General features: G+C 36.4%; 1 protein-coding gene across 1 annotated transcript; it reads right to left on the bottom strand.

The window, feature by feature from the left end:
* Window positions 1-20480: 20480 nt before the first annotated feature.
* LOC116732062 (snake venom serine protease Dav-PA-like) lies at window positions 20481-22159 on the bottom strand. The gene is made up of 6 exons (XM_032581996.1): window positions 22120-22159; window positions 21705-21897; window positions 21437-21622; window positions 21071-21132; window positions 20845-20969; window positions 20481-20751 (listed from the first exon to the last, which is right to left on the bottom strand). Exons 1-6 carry the CDS (start codon window positions 22157-22159, stop codon window positions 20599-20601), a joined length of 759 nt encoding a protein of 252 aa, XP_032437887.1. The 3' UTR covers window positions 20481-20598.
* Window positions 22160-26141: the final 3982 nt, after the last annotated feature.

The raw sequence follows: 26141 nt of genomic DNA, 5'->3' as shown, positions 1-26141 counted from the left end.
ACACCTTCATACTAAAAGGAAATTTCCTTTTATTCTGGTGCACTTAAAACAGTCATACAGCAAATCTACCGTTTTGACATCAGAGTTATCCATCCATGGACTATATCTGCTTGTCTTTGCAGGATTTGAGGACCAGTCCATAACAACTAACACACACAAAAAACACATCAACAAATCTATGCAAGAAATGAGCTAAAAAGGGTTAAATGTCAAAATTTAAACCTGAGTCTGCCTACAAATAATAATTTGTAACGATAGACAAGCACTATATAAATTAAGACAAAAGAAGAAATAAAACTTTTATCTCTTTGAAGGTTGTCTTGAATAGTCTAAATAACTTTTGATTTCATATGAAGTCATTCATATCTTTCTTATTTCTGTGTTTTGGCAGCTACATGTTCTACCAGCAACAGAACCGTTTTCCTGACCTGGTCAGGTAGAGCAGAGGAGCTATCAGACTGATGGGAAGATTAAACCAGTTTGCAATCGCCAGGATAACACAGCTTGCATCTGTGCTCAACTGGAATGAATTTTTCAGTGCATTTGAAACAATTACTGCAATAATCCACAACACCAGCACTCCCAGTATGGCTGTGATGGTGTTGAAAGCTCTCTGCTTTGACTGGGTGACTCTGAGTTTTTCTCCACCAGCCTCTCCTGGTCCTGGATGCATCAGAATGCAGAGAACAGAGATGCTGCAGAAACTTATGACTATGATTGCAAAAACCATAATACATATTATTGATAAGGCTAAGTTAGCACCTGACGCATCAGCATATAGGAATAAAAGTCCAAAGCACAGCATCCAGACACAGCTGATGATGATGTTTCTTATCTTTAAACCGCGGGCGTTCCTGGACGTCCGATAGATGACAGGGTGAACAACAGCCATGTATCGTTCCACACAAGTTAGGACATGAAACAGAATTTCTCCGGTGAAAGTAAATGAAAAACCACAAATTCCTAATATCAACATTGCCAGATTATTCCTATGCATCCCACAAAGGTAGATTATGGATCCAGGAGCCCAAAACAGTTCAATCAGAGACAGATTGTAGGTGAAGAATTCAGAGTGACTTGCTGTTTTAAAGGAGCGCTGCTGGCGCCATTGTTGAAAGCCCAAGTAGAGGATGAACAGGCAGAGAGGGAGGATGAGGAAAGATTTTGTGGCAAGCATAGCAATAGAGATGAAAATACTACTTGAACCAGAGCAGAAGTATCTAAGATTATTATCAAAGCTGGAGGTGGAGTTAACCAACATGCTGACTGATGAATGTGGACCTGAGGAGACAGAAACACAAGGAAAGAGCAAAGGTTAGACACATTGGAACATATTAACTAATGTGTACATTATATGTACTTTTCTCAATAATGCACTTTGGGAACTAATTTACATGAGCTGATTGATGTCTTTTTATTTATTACACATAATTTTTTCCATTCATTGGAATTCATCAGATCATTGGTATAAATTCTGCTGTAAGGTTTTTGTTTTTCTGTGTGTTTATTTAGGTTTCTGTGTCCTGTTGAGTCTCTGTTTCGTCCCGTCTACCCTTTGATTGTTCCCACCTGTGTCCCATCTATTGTCATTACGTCTGTTCAGTGTTACCAGTGTCAGAGCCAGTGCTGTTTGCTCCTCTGTGCTGTCTGGATTTTATTTGTTTCACCATTAAAATCATCATTACTCAACAACCTGGGTCCACTGCATCTGTCCTCACCTTCTACAACAAGCAATTCATGACATTAGCTTTGTTTCCATTTCACTCTTTTGTCTGTAAAGTTGTATTTCCAGAAGTTGTAATACTTCTTTCTGTATTGAGACATGTTGAAGATACAGAACTATCATTAAACCATTTCACAATAAATGAAACAAGGATTGTTCAATAAAGCAATCTTTCAAACAAAGTGATAAAACTATGTAAAAAAACTAATTTGTTGTATCATCCATGGCAGCAATAACATCTGTCATATTTTTGTAGTTTTTAATCAAAAGTGATTCTTGAACCATGTTCCTGTTATGTTCGTTTCTAGGGTACAGCAAAAATGTTCGTGGGTCAATTTGACCCAGGGAGTGTTTAATCATGCAATAGTGTCAGAAACCAAAAAATTCCTCCAAAACATTTTTGTATCTGATTATTAACTCCAATACTAACCATTTCAATCAATATTTGTGCAATGATGTTTTATTATTTCTCAGAAATTAAGGATCAATGACGACAACCTGCTCATTTACTCATTTGGACATAAAAAATGGAATTTTGATTTTTAATGTCCACTGAAAAAAACCTAGACACAAAAAAACAATAATTTCCTTGAAGTTGACCTTTGGTAAATTATTTTATATTATACTTTTTTTTTTTTTTACCAAAGGGTGATCTTTATAATTGAACTTGAGACACACATACTGTTCTGGGTCAAATTGACCCGCTGATTAAAATCAAGATAAATGAGTCATGCAGAGAGTATTTATGTTTTTCTCCACTTCTGCTGAGTGTCACTCAGAGTGGGTGGAGTTTGTCCACAGGAACAGAAAAGATTCCCGTCAAAGGTTGTGTGAACACCTGCTTTCTCGCAGTTTCCTAGTGAAGTAAAGAGAATAGTGAGAAAGTGGGCTTGTGTGTGTGTGGTTGCGTGTGTTTGTGTGTGAGTGTGTGTGTGGTGAAATATGGTTCATAACTGCAAGGAAACATATAGAATTGGACATTTTAAAATCTTTTTTTGCACTTTAACCTGACTGCCGGGTCAAATTGACCCGAACAGTATCGATGTAAAAAGTAGACCTAGGGTTTGGTACAAATGTGTAAAATGAATAAATTTTCAACTTATGTCTAGAGTGCACCTATTAAGACAAATAGAAAACGTTTCATGCAAAAAAAATGCTTCTATTTATTTTTTTTTAATTTGTAAATTTTAAAAAGGGTCAATTTGACCCGGAACATAACAGGAGGGTTAATTATATGTATCTACCTGAAACAGCCAGGACACAATTATCTTGTTTTGAGTTAAATTGAATGTTTTATGATGGATATAGCATGTATGAAAGTGACTTTGTTGTTCTCCATTATATAAAAATGTGATTCTTGATTATTAAATTCAACTTTCAGAATAAAAGTGATTAAACAAAAAAGATGAAATCTAAAACAATGAAACATTTAGAAAAAAGATGAAAACATAAAAAACTGAACATTAGATAAAATCTGTACAGAATATATGAACTGGAAATATCTGGATTATCTAGATGAGCTTAATTTTCATCGTGACTTTGTGAATCTATGGAAACTTTGTGTTTGTATCTTGCTTATAAATGCACAGTTGTTCATTGTCCTCATGATTTAATATCTTATAAACTACAAATCTGACAAACAGGATCATCCAGAATGAAGCAAACATTAAATCTGAAGGCTGATGAATCTGAACAACTGAAGCTCAATGATCTCAAACCAATTTTCTCAACATAAATCTGATCAGGTTAAAAAGGAAGCAGCAACATCTAAATAAAGAAGGTAACATCCTATTTTCCTTTCTAAAAGTATTCTTATTAAAACGTACCTTGCTGCTGCTGATGTTTGTTTTTCCTGGTGGCCTTTCTGTCCAAACCCAGTGTGTGTTGCTAATCTCCAAAATGCTGTGAAGCTGTGATGGTTTTGACCTGAGTGCTGCTGAGGCTCCTTCCTTTATCAGTGTCAGAACTGACACAACATGATAAAAAATGATGCATTTATTCAAAGTGAGCAGCTTGGCACAAACTTTATGGGTTTGGTATATTCATAGTCTATCAATCTAGTTAGCAATTTGCATATTAAAACATTTATAGTTAAACCAAACATGAAAGTTTATTTTCAAATGTCAACCAATGCTGAACAACATGAATATGACAACTTTGATTTAGACATTTTAAAGAGTTGAATCAATGATTCAGTTCAGAGTTTAGATAAATTAGTTGGATTCAAACTAAAGCTGCAGAGAATCAACATTTTATTCTGAACTGGTGCAGGTCGTGTTTGAACATTTGTGACATGATCAGGAAGTGAAAACAATAAAAAACAAGTGTGTAAATATTTATTAGCTTACAGAAAATCTTACATAAAACAGAAGTGACATTTTATTACACAGCAATGCCACATTAGGCTACCAAGCAATTTCTGAGATCCAGAAATGTTAGTTTCTCAGTAGCAACACCTTCATACTAAAAGGAAATTTCCTTTTATTCTGGTGCACTTAAAACAGTCATACAGCAAATCTACCGTTTTGACATCAGAGTTATCCATCCATGGACTATATCTGCTTGTCTTTGTAGGATTTGAGGAGGGGTTTCTATCTCTAGCAGCCATTATGACAGGACCCCAGTCCATAACAACTAACACACACAAAAAACACATCAACAAATCTATGCAAGAAATGAGCTAAAAAGGGTTAAATGTCAAAATTTAAACCTGAGTCTGCCTACAAATAATAATTTGTAACAATAGACAAGCACTATATAAATTAAGACAAAAGAAGAAATAAAACTTTTATCTCTTTGAAGGTTGTCTTGAATAGTCTAAATAACTTTTGATTTCATATGAAGTCATTCATATCTTTCTTATTTCTGTGTTTTGGCAGCTACATGTTCTACCAGCAACAGAACCGTTTTCCTGACCTGGTCAGGTAGAGCAGAGGAGCTATCAGACTGATGGGCAGATTAAACCAGTTTGCAATCGCCAGGATAACACAGCTTGCATCTCTGGTCAGCAGGGATGAATTTCTCAGTGCATTTGAAACAATTACTGCAATAATCCACAACACCAGCACTCCCAGTATGGCTGTGATGGTGTTGAAAGCTCTCTGCTTTGACTGGGTGACCCTGAGTTTTTCTCCACCAGCCTCTCCTGGTCCTGGATGCATCAGAATGCAGAGAACAGAGATGCTGCAGAAACTTATGATCATGATGGCAACAGCCAGAAGACATAACATTGCTGAGGTTCTGAAAGTGCCTTTTACATCTATAAGAAGGAATAAAAGTCCAAAGCACAGCATCCAGACACAGCTGATGATGATTTTTCTTATCTTTAAACCGCGGGCGTTCCTGGACGTCCGGTAGATGACAGGGTGAACAACAGCCATGTACCGTTCCACACAAGTTAGGACATGAAACAGAACTTCTCCGGTGAAAGTAAATGAAAAACCACAAATTCCTAATATCAACATTGCCAGATTATTCCTATGCATCCCACAAAGGTAGATTATGGATCCAGGAGCCCAAAATAGTTCAATCAGAGACAGATTGTAGGTGAAGATGTCAGAGTGACTTGCTGTTTTAAAGGAGCGCTGCTGGCGCCATTGTTGAAAGCCCAAGTAGAGGATGAACAGGCAGAGAGGGAGGATGAGGAAAGATTTTGTTGCCATCATAGCAATAGAGATGAAAATAGTACTTAAAGTGGAGCAATAATGTGTAAAATTATCATCAAAGCTGGAGGTGGAGTTAACTAACATGCTGACTGATGAATGTAGACCTGAGGAGACAGAAACACAAGGAAAGAGCAAAAGTTAGACATAAATAAATGGTTGTATTAATCATTGCAGCAATATTGCTTTGATGACGTCAGTGAGGAATGTTGGCCAACTGACAGACCTTCTGTTTGAAACCAGAGTAAATCTCTAAAGTCGTCACATTTCCTAAGCTTCTTAGGAAGGCGACTCCGTAATGTCTGAGATTGAATTAACTTTCTAATCAGTTCTTGTCTGAACTGATTCCTTAAATATTTAGTGGATCAGGATAATCTCTAAGTTTTCCTCTCACGTCCTTCTATGCCTTTTCAGTCAACATTTTTTAAGCAGCCTGATATTTGAGCTTGAAAAATAAAACTGTTGTGTCACTGAAGTGAAACTGAAGTTGCCCAATGAAACACGGCCCTGCATATTGAGTGATTACATTGTTGTCTTTGCGTTCAAAACATTTGTTTTCCACCAAGGACAAAATATCTGTTCTTCAGTAGATTAGAAATACATCCAAGCTTTCATTAATTAAAAAGATTATTATGCCTTTACCTGAACAGTGAAACTAAAAATGAGTGCCAGCTGTCAGTTCTACACTTAAAAAAAATCTAATCTGTAGTAATAATAATAAAAAATTCAAACTCATCTCAAGAATACAACGCTACATTTTTTGCCATCTATGTTTTCGGTATGAAAAGCCTTCAGTGTCAAAATGCGCTCAACTAATTTTATCTGTGGAGTTTAAGTTTTTCATATACTTAAATATATTTTTTTAAAGTTTGCATATTTATCTTACTTATAAATTCACAGTAATATTTTTTTACATAGCTGAACAACTTAAGCTCAATAACTTAAAACCCATTTGCTTGACATAAATTTAATCTAATTAAAAAGGAATCAATGGCAAAACAAAGAACACCTAGCAAGAAAATAAAGCAAATTACAACTTAAATTTCAAAAAGTATTTTCATAAAACAAACTTACCTTGTTACTGATTAAATTTTTTGCCTAATGGCCTTTTTCCCATTCATCCAAACTCAGTGTCTGTCCTTATATCTAATATGCTGCGATGACTTTGACCTCAGTGTTACTGCGATGATCATAAAAATGATGCATTTATTCAAAGTAAGCAACTTTACACAAACGTGTACATAATAGGTGGCTAACTAGAAAGATATTTTCATAATCTTTCTAGTTAGCCATTTGCAAAGTTTAACGCTTAAGGAAATGAGCCAGAACCCAACATGCAGCCACAAGGGAAGTGATTACCAAAAGTTTTATCAGAAACCATGTGATTGCGTTGACGGGGTCCTGTCCTCTCAGTGTGGGTGGAGTTTGTCCACGGGAACAGAAAAGATTCCCGTCAAAAGCTGTATGAACACTTTCTGCTTTCTCGCAGTTTCCTACTGAAGTAAAGAGAAAAGTGAGAAAATGGGCTTGTGTGCTTGCATGTAGGCGTGTAGGGGTCTGTGTGTGTGTGTGTGGTGAAATACACATAGCTGCAAGGAAACATATAGAATTGGACATTTTTTAAAATCTTTTATACCCTTTAACTTGAATGCCGGGTCAAATTAACCCGAACAGTCTCTATGTAAAAAGTAGACGCAGGGGGAGTTGCAAATGTGTAAAATAAATACATTTTCAATTTATATCTAGAGTGCACCTATTAAGACAAATAGAAAAAATTTCATGCAAAAAAATACTTCCACCTATTTTAAAAAAAATTTAAACTTTAAAACAGGTCAATTTGACCTGCAACATAACAGGAGGGTTAAGACTGCCTGCTGGTTTAAACATGATTCAAATAATCATAAAAAAGGACTGCATTTATTCAAACTAAGCAGATTTGCACAAACATGTACTTAATGGGTTGGGTATATACATAATCTATCAATTTGAAATGTTGAGGCATTTGTTGGTGGACCCAAACGCAGAGGCAGAGGCAGCTTGTAGATGAGAAATGTTTAATGATGAAAACCTTACAAAAATACAGCCAGAGGAACTTAGAATGAAAAACTAGCAGGAAAAAACAGGGAAGTAATGGGAAAAAACAAGATAAGACAGGAGGAAGCAGCAAAGAGTGAGAGGAGCAGAAGTGTTTAAGTACTGGGAGAGTGAATGTGGAACAAAGGACCTGAGCTGATTGGCTAACTGACTGCAGGTGTGAGGGAGAGTGAAGGTGGCACAAGGGGCGAGGGACAGTACACGGGGGACTAGTAAATAAATCTAACAGTAAGAATGAGTAAACATTAATTAAACTAAAGCACAAGGAATAACTAGACAAGAAATAAACAAACTAGATTCACAAACTAAGGTCTGAAATAAAGTTAATCAGGAACAAGGGTCAAATTTACATCTATCTATCTATCTATCTATCTATCTATCTATCTATCTATCTATCTATCTATCTATCTATCTATCTATCTATCTATCTATCTATCTATCTATCTATCTATCTATCTATCTATCTATCTATCTATCTATCTATCTATCTATCTATCTATCGCTAACTAGCTAGCTTGCTATTTGCTATTTGCAAAGTGAAACATTTATAATCAGCCCACACATGAAAGTTGATTTGGACATTTTAAGCAGTTGAATCAATAATTCAGTTCGGTTTAGATGAATTAGTTGGATTAGTTGTAGATAATCTACATTGTTTTTTGTTTTATGTGGCGTCAGGTTGAACTGGCGTTTGAACAGATGTGACGTCATTACTGCAGTAAAAACAATGTGGAATGAAAGACAAGTTTTCCTCTATCTGAGATGGTTTACATACATTTATTAGCTTACGGAGAATGTCACAAAAATAAAACAGAAGTGACATTTTATTACACAGCAAAGCCACATGAGGTCAATTCATGAGCATAAGCAGTCAGAGTATAAATTCATTGTCAGTTGACTATAACTGACAATGATTACAAAGCAGAATTACAAAGATGTAAAATAGCTCAACTTTAGCTACAAGTTAATGTTTTTAAATTGAGAACCTCTAAACTTTCACCTAATACACACCTACATATACAGCTTCATATTTCAGCAGGATATTTTTGGAATGTGTAGCTCTAATCTTTTTTCTGTATTAGTTGGGAGACAGTTTTCCTGCTTTGTGAAGATACAACAGAGGCAACACCAAACAGCTAGGAAGATTAGAAAAGCCAAAGCTCAGCCCCACAATGCAGGCAACAGGAGAAACTAACACAGGAGATTCTGACAACACAGTTGTACCCAGTAAGCCTAAAAACCACAACCACTGCATGCCTGATATGACTGTAATAGTGTGGAAAGCTCTTTGCTTTGATTGGTCAACCGGCCCTTTTTCTCCAGGCCCTGGATGAGTCAGAGCACAGAGAACTGACAAACTGCAGAAAGATGAAACTATTGCGGCAAAAGACAAAAGACATAACAATAACGTGATTTTAATTGCATATGATCGAATTAGATTAAGGCTTGTGATTCCTAGGGACAGCAGCCAGACACACCCGATGCTGATGGTTCTGATCCTCACCCCACTGGCGTTCCTCATCCTGAGGTAGAGGATGGGACGAACCACAGCGATGTAGCGGTCTGCACAGGTCAGGGTGTGAAATAAAACTTCTCCATAAAAACCAGACATAGTCATAAATATGGTTACATCTCTGAAGACTGTGAGGTTATAGTAAGTAAAATATATTTGAAGGACGTATCCAATGACCCAAAAGAGCTCCATGGCAGCCAGGTGGTAGGTGATGATGTCAAAATGGCTCGCTGTGTTAAAGGAGCGATGCTGGCGCCACTTTTGGAGACCTAGATAAAGAACGAAGGTGGAAAGAGGAAGGAGCAGGAAGACTCTGATCCAGGAGATGGAAATGAAGATGTTGATACAGTGCTGGGATAGTAGAGAGTTTTCTGACGTATTCATCGTGTACGGTGCTGATCTGCAAACAAAAAGGAGAACATGACGGATTTAGGAAAACACAAGACTATTGCTTTTAAAATACACTAGAGCAGTGGTCTACACCTTCACAGTGCAAAGAGCCAATTATCAACCTTTGAATATCTACTGTAGAAAATTTATTTTTGTCAAGAGCTGACATTTGATTTCTGTGTTTAGGTTTCAAAGAAGCAACAAAACAAGCAGTTTGGAAAAATATTATGGATACATTTTCTTCTTCGAGATGTTAATATTGGTGGAAAATGTAAAAACAAAAGCACATAGTTTCTGATAAAAGGAGAGGGAAGCTTTCACATTTTAAATACAGAACCTAGGTGGTGTTGATTTCATATCTATATTTAAAGACATTACTTGTATTTTAATCATGTTAGACAAACTTATGAAGAGCTTTAACATCATCTAGTCTAATCACTGCAGACTTTCCGAAATTTTCAACATTTATGTCAAAATGTACAGAAGCTCATTAATTCTCCTCTAAACTGAAAAACATAAAGGCATCATTTTGGTCAGCAAACACCTTGACTACATTACAGTCACTTGATTGGATTTGAATTCTATCAATTAAATATTTGCACATGCAGGCAATCATGAATTTTCAACTCATTTTCTAGGGAGGTTTGACATTGTGAAGAAGTTGTACAATAACATTTCTTTGCTACTTGCAAAGCAGCAATAAAGTTCAATGTATAAAAATTATTCATAGTTTTAACTACCACTATAGAAATTTAAGGAAAAATTTGAAAAACACACAAACCTTGGCAGATTATTCTTGTTTCCAGGTGGCAGTCACTGAGTCTCTCTGCTCACTCCCAATCCTGAATTTATGCTTCTTTATCAGAGCAAGTGTGATGCTTATTGGTCAGTCACAACTGGTCTGATTACATAATAAATTACATAATCTGTCGAGATTAAATATGGTCTTCATATTTGTTTATTTAGGTTGTTCCATCAAATATAATTCAAACATGTCACTTCATAAAATATGTCTGTTTCAATCATAAAAAATAAACAAACCAAAGTGAATTGAATATTGAATATTATTTCTATATCTCCATAACAGCAACAATTATTTACCCTAAGTGTCCATTATATTAGTCATAATTAAAATAACCTGTAATTGTTTATTCAAATAAAAATATTCAAAAAAGTCATTCAATCATATAGTCAGCCATCTGTGACTTTACAACAACCATGTTTATTTTTTTGTCATATTACGAGGGAAATGTTAATATATAGCTGAACCATATATCAGGTAGAAACATTTTAGCAGTTGATGGTGTGAATGTTCAAAATGTTCTGAACTGCCATTATCTTAAGAAAGTATGAAATGTATCTGAAGTAATTGGGAGGCAAATGGTATTTATTTGGAGATTAATCTTAAATGTTACATAAAAACAGGCAGAAGTCTAAGAAAAAAGAAAACTTAAATTGATGATCAGGTATATCATAAGGGTTTTAAGCTCAATTATTTTTTGTACAAATCTGCAGGAAATCACACCATTGATTGTTCTCACACAGGGCCAAAAAGAGGCTGTTCACACAATATTATTAGATATATTTAGAAGTCATAACAAAATACAGAACTACATAAAAACTAGAAGTCAAGGCGCAATGATATTTGAAAATGATCCCGGACGAGCCCCCATTTGTGTTAGAACATCAGCTTGTGACACAGGGAGGTAAGATAAGAAACAACTACATGGTGGCTCAGCAGGGAAGAGGTGTTTTCTAGCAATCTGAAGGTTGTGAGTTTGATTCTAGATCCTCCATCATATGTCAAAGTGTCTTTGTGCAAGAAAATGAACCTCTAGCTGCCTACTAATCTGTGTTGATGTAAGGAGTTCAGCTCAGTACCATGTCGTAGAAATGTACAGATGTCTAACGCTGGTTAAATGTTATAGTTTTAAAGATAAACTGAACGTCACTTTTGAAGACAAAAGTGGAACCATTGTCGCTAAAGAAAATATTAATTAAAAGTGGAATAATAAAGGCCCTCAGATCCTACACAAAACAGTGGAATGATTAAACAAAAAAATCTCCTTAACAGAGATCTTTCAACTAAAATTAATCTTTTTTAACTAAAAATAAATACCCAAAATGCTTATAACTCCAACCTTACTTCAACAACCAAATACATTAAGAAAAAATACACAAGACAATTTAAGATAAATTGGGAAATGAAGTAATGCTTAGGCCCTCTAATAGGAAATCTAAGTAGTAAAACTATGTGACATTACTGATACATCTCATATAAGTAAAATCTCTTAATCACTGCAAAAACACAAACTTACCAAGTATTTTGTCTCGTTTCTAGAGCAAATACAATACCTAAACCAAGTTAAAAAATATGTCTTGTTTCTATATTTGTCCAACTAAACCTGCCAGGGTTTTCCCCCAGATGAAGTCATCATTTCATCAGCATCACACCTGATTCATGGAACATGTCAGCGTCTCTGAGGATGCTAATCAACGGAAAACTTCTGTTCAGGTAAACTATTTACATACATGTTCTATAATGGTGATTTATTAATACAGAGACATGTTTTTGCGTCTTAGCAGTGATGACACATCCAGCTGTTAATGTGTCATATTTGAAACCACAATTACTAATATCTGCTGACCAGAGCTTTTGTGAGGTTAATAAAAAAAGATGCATCACACAGCAGTATTGACATGTTTACATAAACCAGGCTATGATTTACTTTCAAAGTCCATTACATCTGACAGCATGTAAATAATCTTTAGGAAAAGACTGATATGTATTCAAATTCAGCAAAGCAAGAACACATTAAAATAATTGATTGTTTGATTCTTTGATTGTTGATTAAAATAATAATAGCAACAACTTTTAGCAAAATCATATTGAAAAATAAAGTAGAAAACCATAAGAATAAAAACTGTACCATTTATATATCATTTGAAGCTCTACAGTTTACAGCATTTGTAAAGACGAGACTTTAGTTCAACATAAACTCTTACTTTGATATTTTCAAGGCATCTTAAAGTCAAACACATCAAATAGTTTGTAAAAAGAGTAATATATAATTAGAATTGCGCTCATCCAGTATTATGTTTTGTTGTATTTATGAAATGAGCTTTTGAACCAGACAGACCTTTGTGCTTTACTAGTTAAAACCAAACATCGTCTGCATCCTCAGTTGGGTTTGTAACAGTTACAGAAAGTTGTTTTTGTCCCGTGTAGATAGAGCAGAGGTGAGACTAAAAAGGTGGGCAGGTCCAACCAGCCAATACCTGCGATCATTACGCAGCCATAACTTTCCGTAAACAGCGAGGACACAATTAAAGAATATGAAACACAAAGACCCCCAAACCACAGCCACAGCACACATGATATGGCCGTGACGGTGTGGAAAGCTCTCAACTTTGATTGGCTGATCCATCTTCTCTTACCATCGTTTGTCCCAGTTTGTGGACGAATGAGGACACAGAGAACGGAGATGCTGCAAAAGGTTATGAATCCAATAGAAACAATGGAAACACTAAGAACAGCAATCAGGACATTTTTACCTCGATTGTTTACATGTAAGCTATTCAGCGCTAAGCTGATCAACCAAACAGAACCGATGCTGATGTTCCTGATCCGGACTCCACGGGCGTTTCTTAAACTCAGATAGGTGATGGGATGAACGACAGCCAGATACCATTCTGCACAGGTCAGGAAGTGGAACAGCACCTCACCAAAGAAGGTGGTGGAAAAACAACAGTTTGCTCCAGCTATTATTGCTATGTTGTTACTGTAATGTCCAAGAACATACAAGATAAAACCAGGGCACCAGATAAGCTCCAGAGCTGCCAGATGGTAAGCGAAGAGGTCGGCGTGTGTTGCTGCTTTGCTGGAGTGGCTCTGCTGCCGCTGCTGATAGCCCAGGTAAAGGACGACGGTGGACAGGAGGAGGATGAGCATCGCTTTCACTGTGATCATGCCGCCTGAGATGAACAAAGCTTCCTGTGACTGGGAGCAGTAATAGCTGACCTGCTGAGAGACGGATGAGGAGTTCACCAACATGTTGAACAAACTGTGGAGACGAGGAGAAGGAGGGCTAAGAAAAGGACACAAAATATAGGAGATCAAGAAACAAGTAACTTTGTGGTTTGCAAGAACTTTGATTCAGACGATTCAGTGCTTTTAGAACAACCTTATAAGATCTTAACAGATCATATTTTCCACAAACAAAGATAACAAACATGTTGCAGTCAGGTTTCAGCTACATTGAGTAGGTCTGCTGTAATCATTTGGTTTGTCTGATCCAAACCTTCCTGTATGTTCACTATCAGAACTTAACTGAAGTTTTAGATCAGTTTCTCCTGATTCTTCTATGATTTTAATCTTTTAATGAGAGTAATCATTAAAATGTAAACTTTTATTTCAGACTCCACTGATCTTACTTAATGTTAATACAAACCTACTCACTCTTATTATACTCAGGATCTTCTGCACTTTAACTTCATCCAAATAGATTTCATGACCTTTTAAAAATGAACGTCTCTTTTTAACATCCCATTTAACCAGCAAAATATATTTCCACATATATTTTATCCTTTTCCACAAATCATTTCTGTTTCTAAAACCATTTGAGAACTTTTCAGTCCTTTGACTCTTTATCTGGATACTTATTTTAAAGAATACATATCCATCTTCTATTTGTACACAACCTTATAATACCTAAAGGTTTACATTAACCTTATGAGGCAAAAGTGATTTTAAAAAAATCACTTCCTAAAATTTTCTTAGTGAATAGAAAAATAACTGTAGTACTTTGATAAAAGTAGCATGCAGGTTAAATATTACTGTTCAAAATCACTCACCTTTTCATTGATCTTTATTAATCTGTAATCTATAAACTGTCCAATCGCAGCTCACCGCTGAAGAGTGTTTTTGTTCTGCTCAGGTTCATGTGGTCATGTTCATATTTATAACACCTGGATGTGCTTTGATGAATGATGCTCACTTTAAATAATTTATTTTATGGAGGCTGAGTATTCAAAACCCTGAGGAACAACTTTCCTGCTCAACGCAATAAAACATTAAACACTGAAATGTTCTTTGCATTTTAAGGCTAATTAACAGTAGATTTATTATATTGTGTTATTTTGCTGCAGGACTGCATCAAAGATACAAGTTTCAGTTTTTTTTCATTCTTAGAGCCACAAACTATGAGAATTATTCACCTATTTATATTAATCAGATCAGATCTAAAGATCCACTCGGATCAGGCCTGAGCCCGATCCAACCCGACTAATTAACTCTTATTTATAGCAACTTTTTGCCATTTTTTCTGAGCAGTAATTATTATTGATTTATTAAAAACATGCTGAAGGAGCCTGACCTGGACCCGTCCAGCAGGCAAATCCTTCTGGTTCTGGATCAAATTTCAGGTCAGATTCGGTTCCAGATGTAGATCTAAACTCTGACATGAACTAATGACTAACAAGAAGACTGAAGGCTTTTGTTTCTTTCTCAATTTGTCTAAGATTCACCTTATAAAAAATACATTTATAATCTGAAACATCCCTTCAATTACCAAAACTTTTTACATGAAAAGTTGACGCAGATTTTTCTTTTTAAAGAAAGGATTTTATTCTCTTCCCAGTATATTTCTTTTACAAAAAGGAGGTAAGCAAAATTTTTATCACCGCATTGCTTTTTTGAAGCAGAAAAAAAAACATTTTTAATAATTCAGAGAATTTTACACATTGATTTTGTTTTAAAACGGTGCAGCCACAGGACGCTACCAACAGAACCACTTTCAATGCTTTTACTGCCAAGTGCAACCGAACTAGTCATGAGATCTTAAATTAGCGCCAACTAAAAACTTGTTACTCAAAATTACATTCAGTAAAAGCAAAAACATGAGATAAAGAGAAAACGTGCAAGAAAGGCGCAAAATAGTCGGCTTGTCAGAAAATTTCAGGGTTTCATGATTTGCATTGAATTGCTATTGTTATACAGTAACACAGTGATGAAACAGCTCAGTGTGATGCAACATGATTTTATCTGTAACATTCAAACAGCAGAATAATTAATGTGCAAAAAAACAACATGAACAGGATGAATTTATCCTGCCTGGAATCAATGGTGGTGAAAGTGTGAGACATTTTTCCATTCCAAAGTAAATATAGATCGCTCTCCGAGAAATGCTTTACACATCTGTGGCCAAAATGGTTTATGAAATTATGATGGCAGTTTGTCATATTAAACAGGATTAAAATGAGCTGCAAAGAAAGGATGATGTTTATGCTTAGCAATGAAATTATACAGCAAAGAATAATCTGTTTGCATCCTGTATTATAAATGCTGTATAAAAAAAATAGAGAAAACCTGCAGCAAAACCAGGTACAATATAACATGGAAATTCTGTTGATTTACTCATATCTGTAGAAATCATAATAATATCCAGACTCAGATATTTGAGTCTCAATATATCAAGTCAGTGTATTCTACTGACTTGAAGAGGCTTGAATTAAAAACAAATAAGCATAAATATTTTCACATTTCTTGAATATAGTTCACATGTTTATTGATGTGTTAATAAACATGTGAGTCACAAACAGATTCAGGACGGAAAATCTTAAAAATCAAGAGCTGAACGGAGAAATGCAGCCAAAACATCTAATTCAATGTGGTTCATTATTTTAGAGACTAATTTAACAACTGAGACACGTTAGATAGATTATTTACATGTGGACGTTTGAAAGCCGTTTTTCTGTTAATTACGATAATTTTCCATTTACAGCTAATAAAAACATTTATAATTAGAATATCATATCAGACCAACAAAAAATCAGTTTGTAAAAAAAGAAATGTGTTTTTTCAATGCCTGCTAAAATGTTGTTTTCAAAAGGAATATATTCCATATGACTAAGTGTCACCATAATAAGCAAATCCAAATTTTATTGAATAGAAAACTTAGAAATTATCAGCCATGTTCCTTTAACTCTTTTTACACAATTTTTTGTATTGTTTTTCAGGTTAAATCGAAGCAAATTCTTTTAAAGACATTTTAAGGCAAGTGACAACAAAGAGAAAATTAATTATGTAAAGTAGGGAAGATCACATACAACATATACATTTATGGATCAACAGAAACAGCAACTACACTGTAAAAAAACACAAAAGGGCCGTGTTTCATTGGGCAAAAGAAAAAGACCAGAAATACTTGGTAAGATTTTGTGTTTTATCCATTTAAATTCCTCATTCAGAAACGTGACAGTTTTCCAGCCCTGAGAAGAAACAGCAGAGGCATCACCAGGTTACTGGGCAAGTTGCAAAACCCGAAACTTGTTTCTATAAAACATGCATCGCTTGAACTCAGCACAGATGTTTTGGTCAAAGCTGTGGAAATAAGGAGACCAACAAACCAAAACCACTGCATGGCAGAAATGGCTGTTATGGTGAGGAAAGCTCTTCGCTTTGACCGGTCCAGCCGCCCCCTCTCTGTGCCACCGAACCCAGGACCCGGATGGACCAGAGCGCAGAGAACAGAGGCGCTGCAGCAAGATGTGACTGTTAGGGTGACAACCAACAGGCAGTACAATGGGACGGTTCTGGTTCTGTTGGTTAACGCTCCGCTCAGACCGATCAGAATCAGACACAGCAGCCAAACAGACGCGATGCTGATGTTTCTGATCCGGACCCCGCAGCTGCCTTTGGCCCTCAGGTAAACTACAGGGTGAACAGCTGCAACGTGGCGCTCCGCACAGGTCAGGATGTGGAACAGCATCTCTCCGTAAAACGTGAAAGAAGCCGCCCAGAACCCCACGGTTTTCATTTCCAAGATGCTCAAGTGTTCGGCACCAATACCACAGAAGAAGCCAAACACCCAGAGCAGCTCCATGGCAGCCAGGTGGAAGGTGAAGAGGTCAGCGTGGGCCGCGGGTTGAAAGGCGCGCTGCTGGCGCCGCGTCTGCAGACCCAGAAACAGGATGAAGCAGGACAGAGGGAGGAGGAGGACGGCCCTGATCGACCGCACGGCGACGCTGAGGCTGTAGCAGCGGTACAACAGCAGGTCAGCCGGTACGGAGGTGGCGTTCACTGACATGGTTAAGTGTTAACCTGAAAAGAAAAGACACAATATCAGGAAAAAAAAGCAGCAGAAGACACTTTAGTTCATTCACCAAGTTCTTATAAAATCTCATCAGCTCGTCAAGCAGCAGCTTCTCAACAAAACACAAAACATTATGATAATATTAGTAAATAATTAGCATCACTGGCTATAAGTTCAGTAAAAACATTTCCTTTTACTTACTTTTTGTGCCTATTTCTAATCTGAACTACTGACCTGCTGAGGCTCTCTGATGTGTAGAAAAACTTTTTCCTGTGAGAATTTTTTCATAACTGGATTGTTTTTATGCATCATTCAAATCAAACAAACACGCTGAGATCAACTCACACACCACATGAAGTATTAAACACAGTTGTTTCTCAGACATGTAGGTATTTTATGTATTGTGTCTGTTTATCAGTTTATTCTTAACCCCTGATGTTTGCTAACCATGTTGCTGGTTCCTGACTTATTCTAGTATCTCCGATGTAAAATGTAAAATCTGCTGTGTAAAATGAAATTAGAAGAACATAAAAAAATAAGACTCACCAACATATATTCCCAATTTCTCTGTTTCAGAAGCAACACAAACAAACTCTTCTGTAACTTTGACAGGATTCAAATCACCTGTAATGATTCAGCGGGAGGCTAGAAACCTGGAATTCAAACTACATGTAAAATTTAATTGATGTGTTTTATCATTTCTGTGCTTATGACAACAGCTGCCAGAATCAGTCCAGGAAATGTTGTGGGTCATTTTAATAATTCATTTCTCTGGATTAACTCTGAACTTTTTCTTTATTAAACAACATTCAACAAATCATCTGAGAAACTTACATTAAAACTGAAAGAACCTCTATTGACAATACTTGAGAATATATGTAAGATGTTTTATAAAAGCATTAAAATGGGATTGGAAACGATGTTTCAATTAAAATAATAATAATAAAAAATGTTCCTTTAGTTATTTATTAATTAAATTTTGTTAATTTACTTTGTTCTTTTGTTGTTTTGTTTCATTCCAGTTTTGAAGCTCATGTGAATTTAAGCCAGGATTATTATTATTATTTTATCTTAATAAGGTTTAATTAAGCTCTTCCATCTTTACACATTCAGAGAAACATTTGGTTTCACCCTGTTGTGCTATATTACAAAAACATGCTGCAAAAATCTTAAATAAATAAAAACTTTACTTTTTTCTGCTTTTAGTTTCATTGTAAACGCAGCAGGATGAAACCTGCCCTCCAGGTGAGAACACCTGGCATCCAATTAACTCAGGCATGTGGAGCATAAGGAGGATCTTTCCCAGACATGGCCACGCTTCAGCATGAATGTTGCTTGATTGGGTTGCAGTGGTCGTGACTCTATTGTTTCTCCTGTATGAGATCTGAGATGGCAGTCGTTTAATTCAAACTGTTTGTGGATTTAGAAACTGCTTGGAGTTTCCTGCTTGCACTGCGGTGTGGCTGTAATTTCACATCCCCCAGGGGTCGCTGGAGTTCATTTGTACCTGTGTCAAATTCTATTTGCTTACAGTGTAGCTATGGATGAAGACCTGCAGGAATTAAACAGTATCGACAACTATTTTCATGCCATTTGGACTGATGAGACAGAAACGTTTCCAAAAAAATCAATAAATGCAAAACAAAGTCATATTTTGACAAACATTTATGCTGTTTGATGCAGGTTTTGGTTTCTTTAATGAGTTTAACAGCTTTTAAAACTAAAATAGGTTCATTTTTTCTTCAATAACCAGAAAAACATAAGTAACAATCTGATCAGACATTTATTTTCTAGTTGTGACAGTGGATATTGTTAACAGCTGTTTTATTTATTCAGAAACAAGATATTCTCACAGTTTAGCTTGTATAATAACTATAATCCCCTAATAATCCAGAGCTGGATGAAAAATACCTTATCTTCATCCAAGATTAATATTTTTATCTTACACTTATAAATGTTAAACTTTCAGTTAATGTCTAAGTATGAAGAGTAAAATGAAAAAAATCACTTCTCTAGAAAAGTTTCATTTAATAGCATCATGAAATATTCTTGGTGGCATAGAAATAAGTTCAGATTGTTAATATTTGAACAGTGATTATTGAATTAAAAAGGCTCATATTTGATGATGCAAACCTTCTTTGTTTAATTTGATGTAACATCTTCAGTGAAAAACGTAACGATGTATTTAACGACATATTTTAGCATCTACTAACATCTTTTCACTTTTTCCAGATATTGCTATAAAATTTACAGAGCACTTCTGTCCACTTCAAAACTTTGAAAACCAAATTGTAATTTTGAAGTTTTACTTAAACATGCATTTTAGATTTTAATTTCAACAGTGAAAGAAAATATATGTGCTCGTCCTACTTTATTTTGCAGCAGATAGTTAATGTTCTTAAAATAATTCTTCTTTTTATAGCTTTATCTAAGCCTTTAAAAGTGTTAAAATTAAAATGTGAAATTAACAGCAACATTTTGCTTAATAGAGGAAATTTTTCTGTCATTTTCATGTTAAATTTGTGGCAACCAGAAGTTACCATTAATTAGTTTGACCAGTTTTTTTAAAGTATTTTTTGTTTTTAAACTTCTTACATTCCAGATTTTGATTGTTTTTAATTATTGAACTTTTTATTTCCTTCGTATATTTATTAAAAGTGTGATTATTTTTAAGTTATTAGGATATTAATTGTTGTATTATGTGACTTCTGTTTCATTATTTTTATGTAGCTCTTTGGTCTTGTTGGAGTTTAAAGTTTTCTAGGACTAAATCAGGAAAAATAACTCCAGAGCTGCAGAGTTTAGATGCTGCATGTTCATTTCTGCTGTAAAATAAAGACAAAAACTGAATAAATGAATCTGGTGTTCCTCTTCATGTGATTTAAAACTCATGTCACATTTTTAGACTCAGTACAGGGAAAATATCAACAAACTGAACCATGAATGTAAAGACGATCAGACAGGAAATGTTTCTTTTTCATTCATTTATTTATTTTTCATGTTTGATTCAGACGAAGCTCCAGGTCAGGTGAATAATTTATCATAATTCTGCAAACTACAAACAGATGAAGATACAGGTATAAAATTATATCTGAGAGGAAATTTGATGAGAATTTTGTTTCATTATAGTTTAAGCCCAGTTATTTGTTTTATCCAGCCCATGTATTCACACACATCCATGATTCTAACTGGCACCTGACATGCATATCCTCCTGAACATTCAGTAATCACACCATAAGTCCTGTAGTTGAACTCCACCGTTGAACCAGAGTCGCCCTGTAGAAAAAATTATATCAGTATATTAATTTATGTTGTAAAACAGAAAAGTCTAATAATCACTGCAGAGAAATATTGAAGAAACAAACTTACATGACATATATCCTTGTCCCGTTCTTTGGCGAGGAATATATTCCCACATGTCGACTCGAAGTGGGTAACAGCAGAAACCTCCATGTCGACACACTGAAGATTTGTTGAAATAGGAGCATTGGGGACTGAAGAGAAACATGAAAATCATAAACATGTTCTTCACTCTACCTTCTCTGTAGAGACAGAGACAAAGATTTTATTCTCATAACTTCAATATTTCTCTCACTTCGCTTATTAAAGGGGCCGGTTGCTGTTCCTCCCTCTCCTACCAGCTGAACAGTACTGCCTCTGAAACACAAGAATAAAATGTAAAAACACAAGATAACAGTGTAAAGAATTATTGTTATAAGAACAATGAAAGAACAGAAAATAAATCCATGAGGGACTTCATCCTCTGGCACAGGAGTGTCCACCTCCAGTCCTCAATGACGGTGTCCTCCGTCCTTTACATGTGTCTCTGGTCCAACACACCTGAGCTAAATGGGTTCTGGTTCTGCTGGTGGCCTGATTACCTGACTCAGGTGTGCTGAAGCAGAGGCAGCAGGACTGGAGACAGAAACTCTGTCATGGTTTTGATCAGAAAAAGACTTACTTTTTAGGGCGTTTCTTGCAATTTGGTAGCAGAGCAAGTGGGACGTCTGTTACTGGTCTCCGAAGCTTCAGCAACATGATGTCATGCTTCTGGCCGCGGTGAGTATAAATCACAGGATCGTTTTGGATCACCTGAGTCTCCTGGGTAGCAGTCCGTGGATGAACTTTAAATATTGCTTTGTTAGTCCTGCAGAAAAGGTTAGATTGTAATGAACACACAGAAAACCTGACCATCTGCAGATAAAACTGTCTTAATGTCTCTCTCCTACCATCCTGCCTCTGACTCCCAGCAGTGAGCTGCAGTCAGGATCCACTCTGAGTCGATCAGAGTTCCTCCACACAAGGTCGATGCAGTACCGTTTGTGCTCAACAGCCGAACATGATAAAGACGGTCGGTGACATCACAGTCACGACCTCCAATGATTCTCTTCTGCAGAGAAACAGCTGAGTTCACTGAAACACCTGAAGAAGAAAAAGGAGGACTGTACTCAATAAATTTGGTGCAAACATGACTGCTGGAACAAAAAGGACAAAAAAGCATCACAGTTTATATGCAAAGAAGTTTCTGTCTGAAACAGAATCAGAGGGAAGCTTGAGAGTCACAGAGCAGCAGCCTCTCTGGAACCAGTGGAAGTGTCTCCAGTGTCTCCAGTCTGTCCAGTCTGTCCAGTCTGTCTGACTCACCCAGACCCAGCAGCAGCAACAGAACCTTCAGCAGAGCCATTGCTGGTCCAGCTTCTTGTGAATGTCTGCAGTCCTGCAGCAGCTTTTAAACTCTGTTCAAAACTTCCTGCTGGACAGGAGACCAACAATCACAGGACGGACACTGACCGGTCCAATCACAGGACGGACACTGACCTGTCCAATCACAGGACAGACACTGACTGGTCCAATCACAGGACGGACACTGACCGGTCCAATCACAGGACAGACACTAACTGGTCCAATCACAGGACAGACACTGACCGGTCCAATCACAAGACGGACACTGACCGGTCCAATCACAGGACAGACACTGACCGGTCCAATCACAGGACGGACACTGACCGGTCCAATCACAGGACAGACACTAACTGGTCCAATCACAGGACAGACACTGACCGGTCCAATCACAAGACGGACACTGACCGGTCCAATCACAGGACAGACACTGACCGGTCCAATCACAAGACGGACACTAACTGGTCCAATCACAGGACAGACACTGACCGGTCCAATCACAGGATGGACACTGGCCGGTCCAATCACAAGACGGACACTGAGTGGTCCAATCACAGGACGGACACTGACCGGTCCAATCACAGGACGGATACTGACCGGTCCAATCACAGGACAGACACTGATCTGCACTTGCATACAAAGGAACTTTAACAGTTTGTGGTTCTAAAGAAATTTGAAAAATGTTCTTGTTCTATTGACAGATTATTTCACTAATAACAAAAGATTTTCCCCTCTTGTAACTTAAATAATCAGCCAATGAAACAAGAACTTTTTCATCAAGAAAAAACTGTTTTGTTTAAAATTCAGATCTGCCTTTGATCCCAAAAGTTGAATCATTTTGTTTATTGATGAGCTGTGAAAATGACCCTCAATACAAACAGAAAAGGGTTTGATTATTTTTTGGAAAAAGAACAAAATTACAGTGCTGGGTAGTGAAGAGCATTGGCATTTGCTGTAAATGCAAAATTACAAAACAAAACAAAAACAACTCACAGAAAGTCATCCAATTAAATGAAAACAATTCTGATTTTTAAAACACATTTGACACAAACATATGGTAAAATTTTAACTGATGACATAGATCTCTTTTATCACCCATGATTCTTTGCTTTTGCTATTTTGTAAATGCACACAGACCATTAAAGTGGTCACTAGTGCATCATCCCTCCTTCTACTGTAGAAAACTCTAGAAGGTAAAAAAATATATTGTGACATCAAGCAGCTCCTAAAGACTAATACCACTTTTGTAGATTCCACATAACAACCTTGTATTTGGAGAAATTACAAATGATCACCTGTCCACTAAAGTGGACGGCCTGCATCAGTGGCAACGGTAAAGTGGAGCTAATGTGCTAGCAAACATCAAGTTAAGGACAACCATCAATGCAAAAATAGAAAAAAAGCCCTGATGTTACATTGTGAAAACTAAAAAGACTACTGGAACTAAAATGTCCTTCGTAAAAGAAACTATGAATCTTGTGTTTTTATAGACAAGAAATGTTACAAGAAATTCATAAGGAACATTCTGTAATGGACAAAAGGACTGTTTGTCTTTTCTCTGTCTGTTTTATCTGCTCACACGCACACGGCTGTACGCTGACATAACCATAACATTTAAGACTGGCGACAGTCACACAAAAACAAAAAGCGATACTGTAATCCTTACAGAGGGATCAGAATGAGGGGAAGATGAAGCTGAACTCGCTCTACAATCTTTGCTTCAGTTGGTGTCAGGCGTAAGGTGAGCTGAGTGGAGCCCAGCGCTGGACGGTGAATGTCCCTCTGTCTCTGTTCCATTTGTATAACCTGTAACATTTCATCATTTTAGGCATTAAAGCCTGTTTTGTATTTAACCAGAGTTCATTATTTCTCCATGTTACGACACTGGGGTCTCAGTCGGGTCCTGAACCTGTAAACGGACCTGGGTGCTTCCAAGCTTTCTTCACTCAACACATCTTCATCAACACCAAGATGTGAAATTGGTCATTTTAAAATGGTGTTTTTTTACACTTTGTGTTCAGCTGCCTGTTTTATCAAGATTTGAGATAAATACAGATTTTGAAAAGAACATGTGATCTATTATTTACATTTATCACATAATAGCCACATTGTTTTAAAAAAAGGACTCGAAAGGACTTGAAATTCCAAGTTTCAGACTTGAGACTTGTAAAACACTGACTTGGTCCCACTGTTGTGTTAAAATAATCTCAAACATGTTGTTCTAGTCCTTGACCTGTAGTGGGCTTCTGCATGAATGTGACTTAAACATCAAACCCTTTTATTTGTTTTGCTGTCTGCAGCCTCGCTGTAGGACTCATTACAATGTGTCACATGACATCATTTAAACATTTTGCTTTAAAAATATTTCAAATATGTCCTGAACTCACATTTTGTCTGACAAAAACTCACAGGAACTTAGTTCACTCTGTGTCTCCCAGGTAGGATCTTGACTTCACAAACTTCTGCACAACTGAGGCTCCAAATATATTTCATGACTGAGAAACAGCCCTGTTAGTATCTCAGACCATGGATTATATATATAACCCATTTCATGCATAGCGGACAGTGGGCAGCCATCTAAAAGCCATTTTCTTGTGTTTATATGTTTTTTTTTTATTTTGTAAATGCACACAGACCACTAAAGTGGTCACTAGCGCATCATACAATACACTGCCAACTACTGGCCATCCACTGCAAGTGCAAGAAAATGTAATTAAATCCAATATGGCAGACAGATGATAAAACATGCTGACCAATTGAAGAATATCCTGTCCCTCCTTCTACTGTAGAAAACTCAAGCAAGTAAAAAAATATATTGTGACATCAAGCAGCTCCTAAAGACTAATACTACTGATGTAGATTCCAAATAACAACCTTGTATTTGGAGAAATTACAAATGATCACCTGTCCACTAAAGTGGACGGCCTGCATCAGTGGCAATATTTTGACAGGTGTTTATTGATATCATTGCTCTGACAATAGATCTACAATATGCACCATTTCCAGCAAATATTTTGGCTGTAAAAACATTCTTATATTTTAGTTCTTAACTTGAAGATTTATGGAAAAAAGTCAATTTTTGCCAATTTATTTTGTAACAAGGTTAGGCTTTATTGTGGTTCTTAAAAAATATATTGTTATTTATATTTAGATGTTTACATTACATATATTCATTCCAAACTGACCATGATGGACTGAGTGGCTTTAAAGTCCAAAGCATTACGACGACACGAAAAAGTTCTGTTTTAGATTTAACTAAAAATCAAACTTACAAAAAAAAACTAAACCCAAACCAGAGACTTGAAGAGACCAAGAGGAAAACAGGGAGAAGGACCAGCAGCAGTGACGTGGAGTAACAAGATGAACCAACGATTACCAGTCTGTGATTTGACTAATTAGAGATGTGATTACATATTCATCTGCTAATAGAATAAAAACATCTGTTTTATGTGGCTAAAAGTTAGTTTGGGGTAAAGTGGAGCTAATGTGCTAGCAAACATCAAGTTAAGGACAACCATAAATACAAAAATAGAAAAAATGCCCTGATGTTACATTGTGAAAACCAAAAAGACAACTGGAACTAAAATGTCCTTCGTAAAAGAAACTATGAATCTTGTGTTTTTATGGACAAGAAATGTTACAAGAAATTCATAAGGAATATTCTGTAATGGACAAAAGGACTGTTTGTCTTTTCTCTGTCTGTTTTATCTGCTCACACGCACACGGCTGTACGCTGACATAACCATAACATTTATCCCTGGTGTGAGACTATCGGTGTCTATCAGACCCTGCTTGGCATAACGCGGCCTGTTGGAAAGCTGTTATGGGAGGTAATTTTGCAGTTGAAGGCAGAAAATGAAAAATTGAGATGGGAACAGCTTAATGTTGCACCTGGTCCAAATACTGAGCCTCCCTCTCTTCAATCCACATCTTCTTCCAATGCTGGTGCCCAACAGGTGGAGAGGTTGGTGTTTGGTGGAGCGGTT

Source organism: Xiphophorus hellerii, chromosome 14 (assembly GCF_003331165.1).
Source record: "Xiphophorus hellerii strain 12219 chromosome 14, Xiphophorus_hellerii-4.1, whole genome shotgun sequence".
In the NCBI taxonomy this organism is placed as follows: Eukaryota; Metazoa; Chordata; class Actinopteri; order Cyprinodontiformes; family Poeciliidae; genus Xiphophorus; species Xiphophorus hellerii.
Note: the sequence above shows the minus strand (reverse complement) of the source record. Positions and strands in the feature narration are given on the sequence as shown.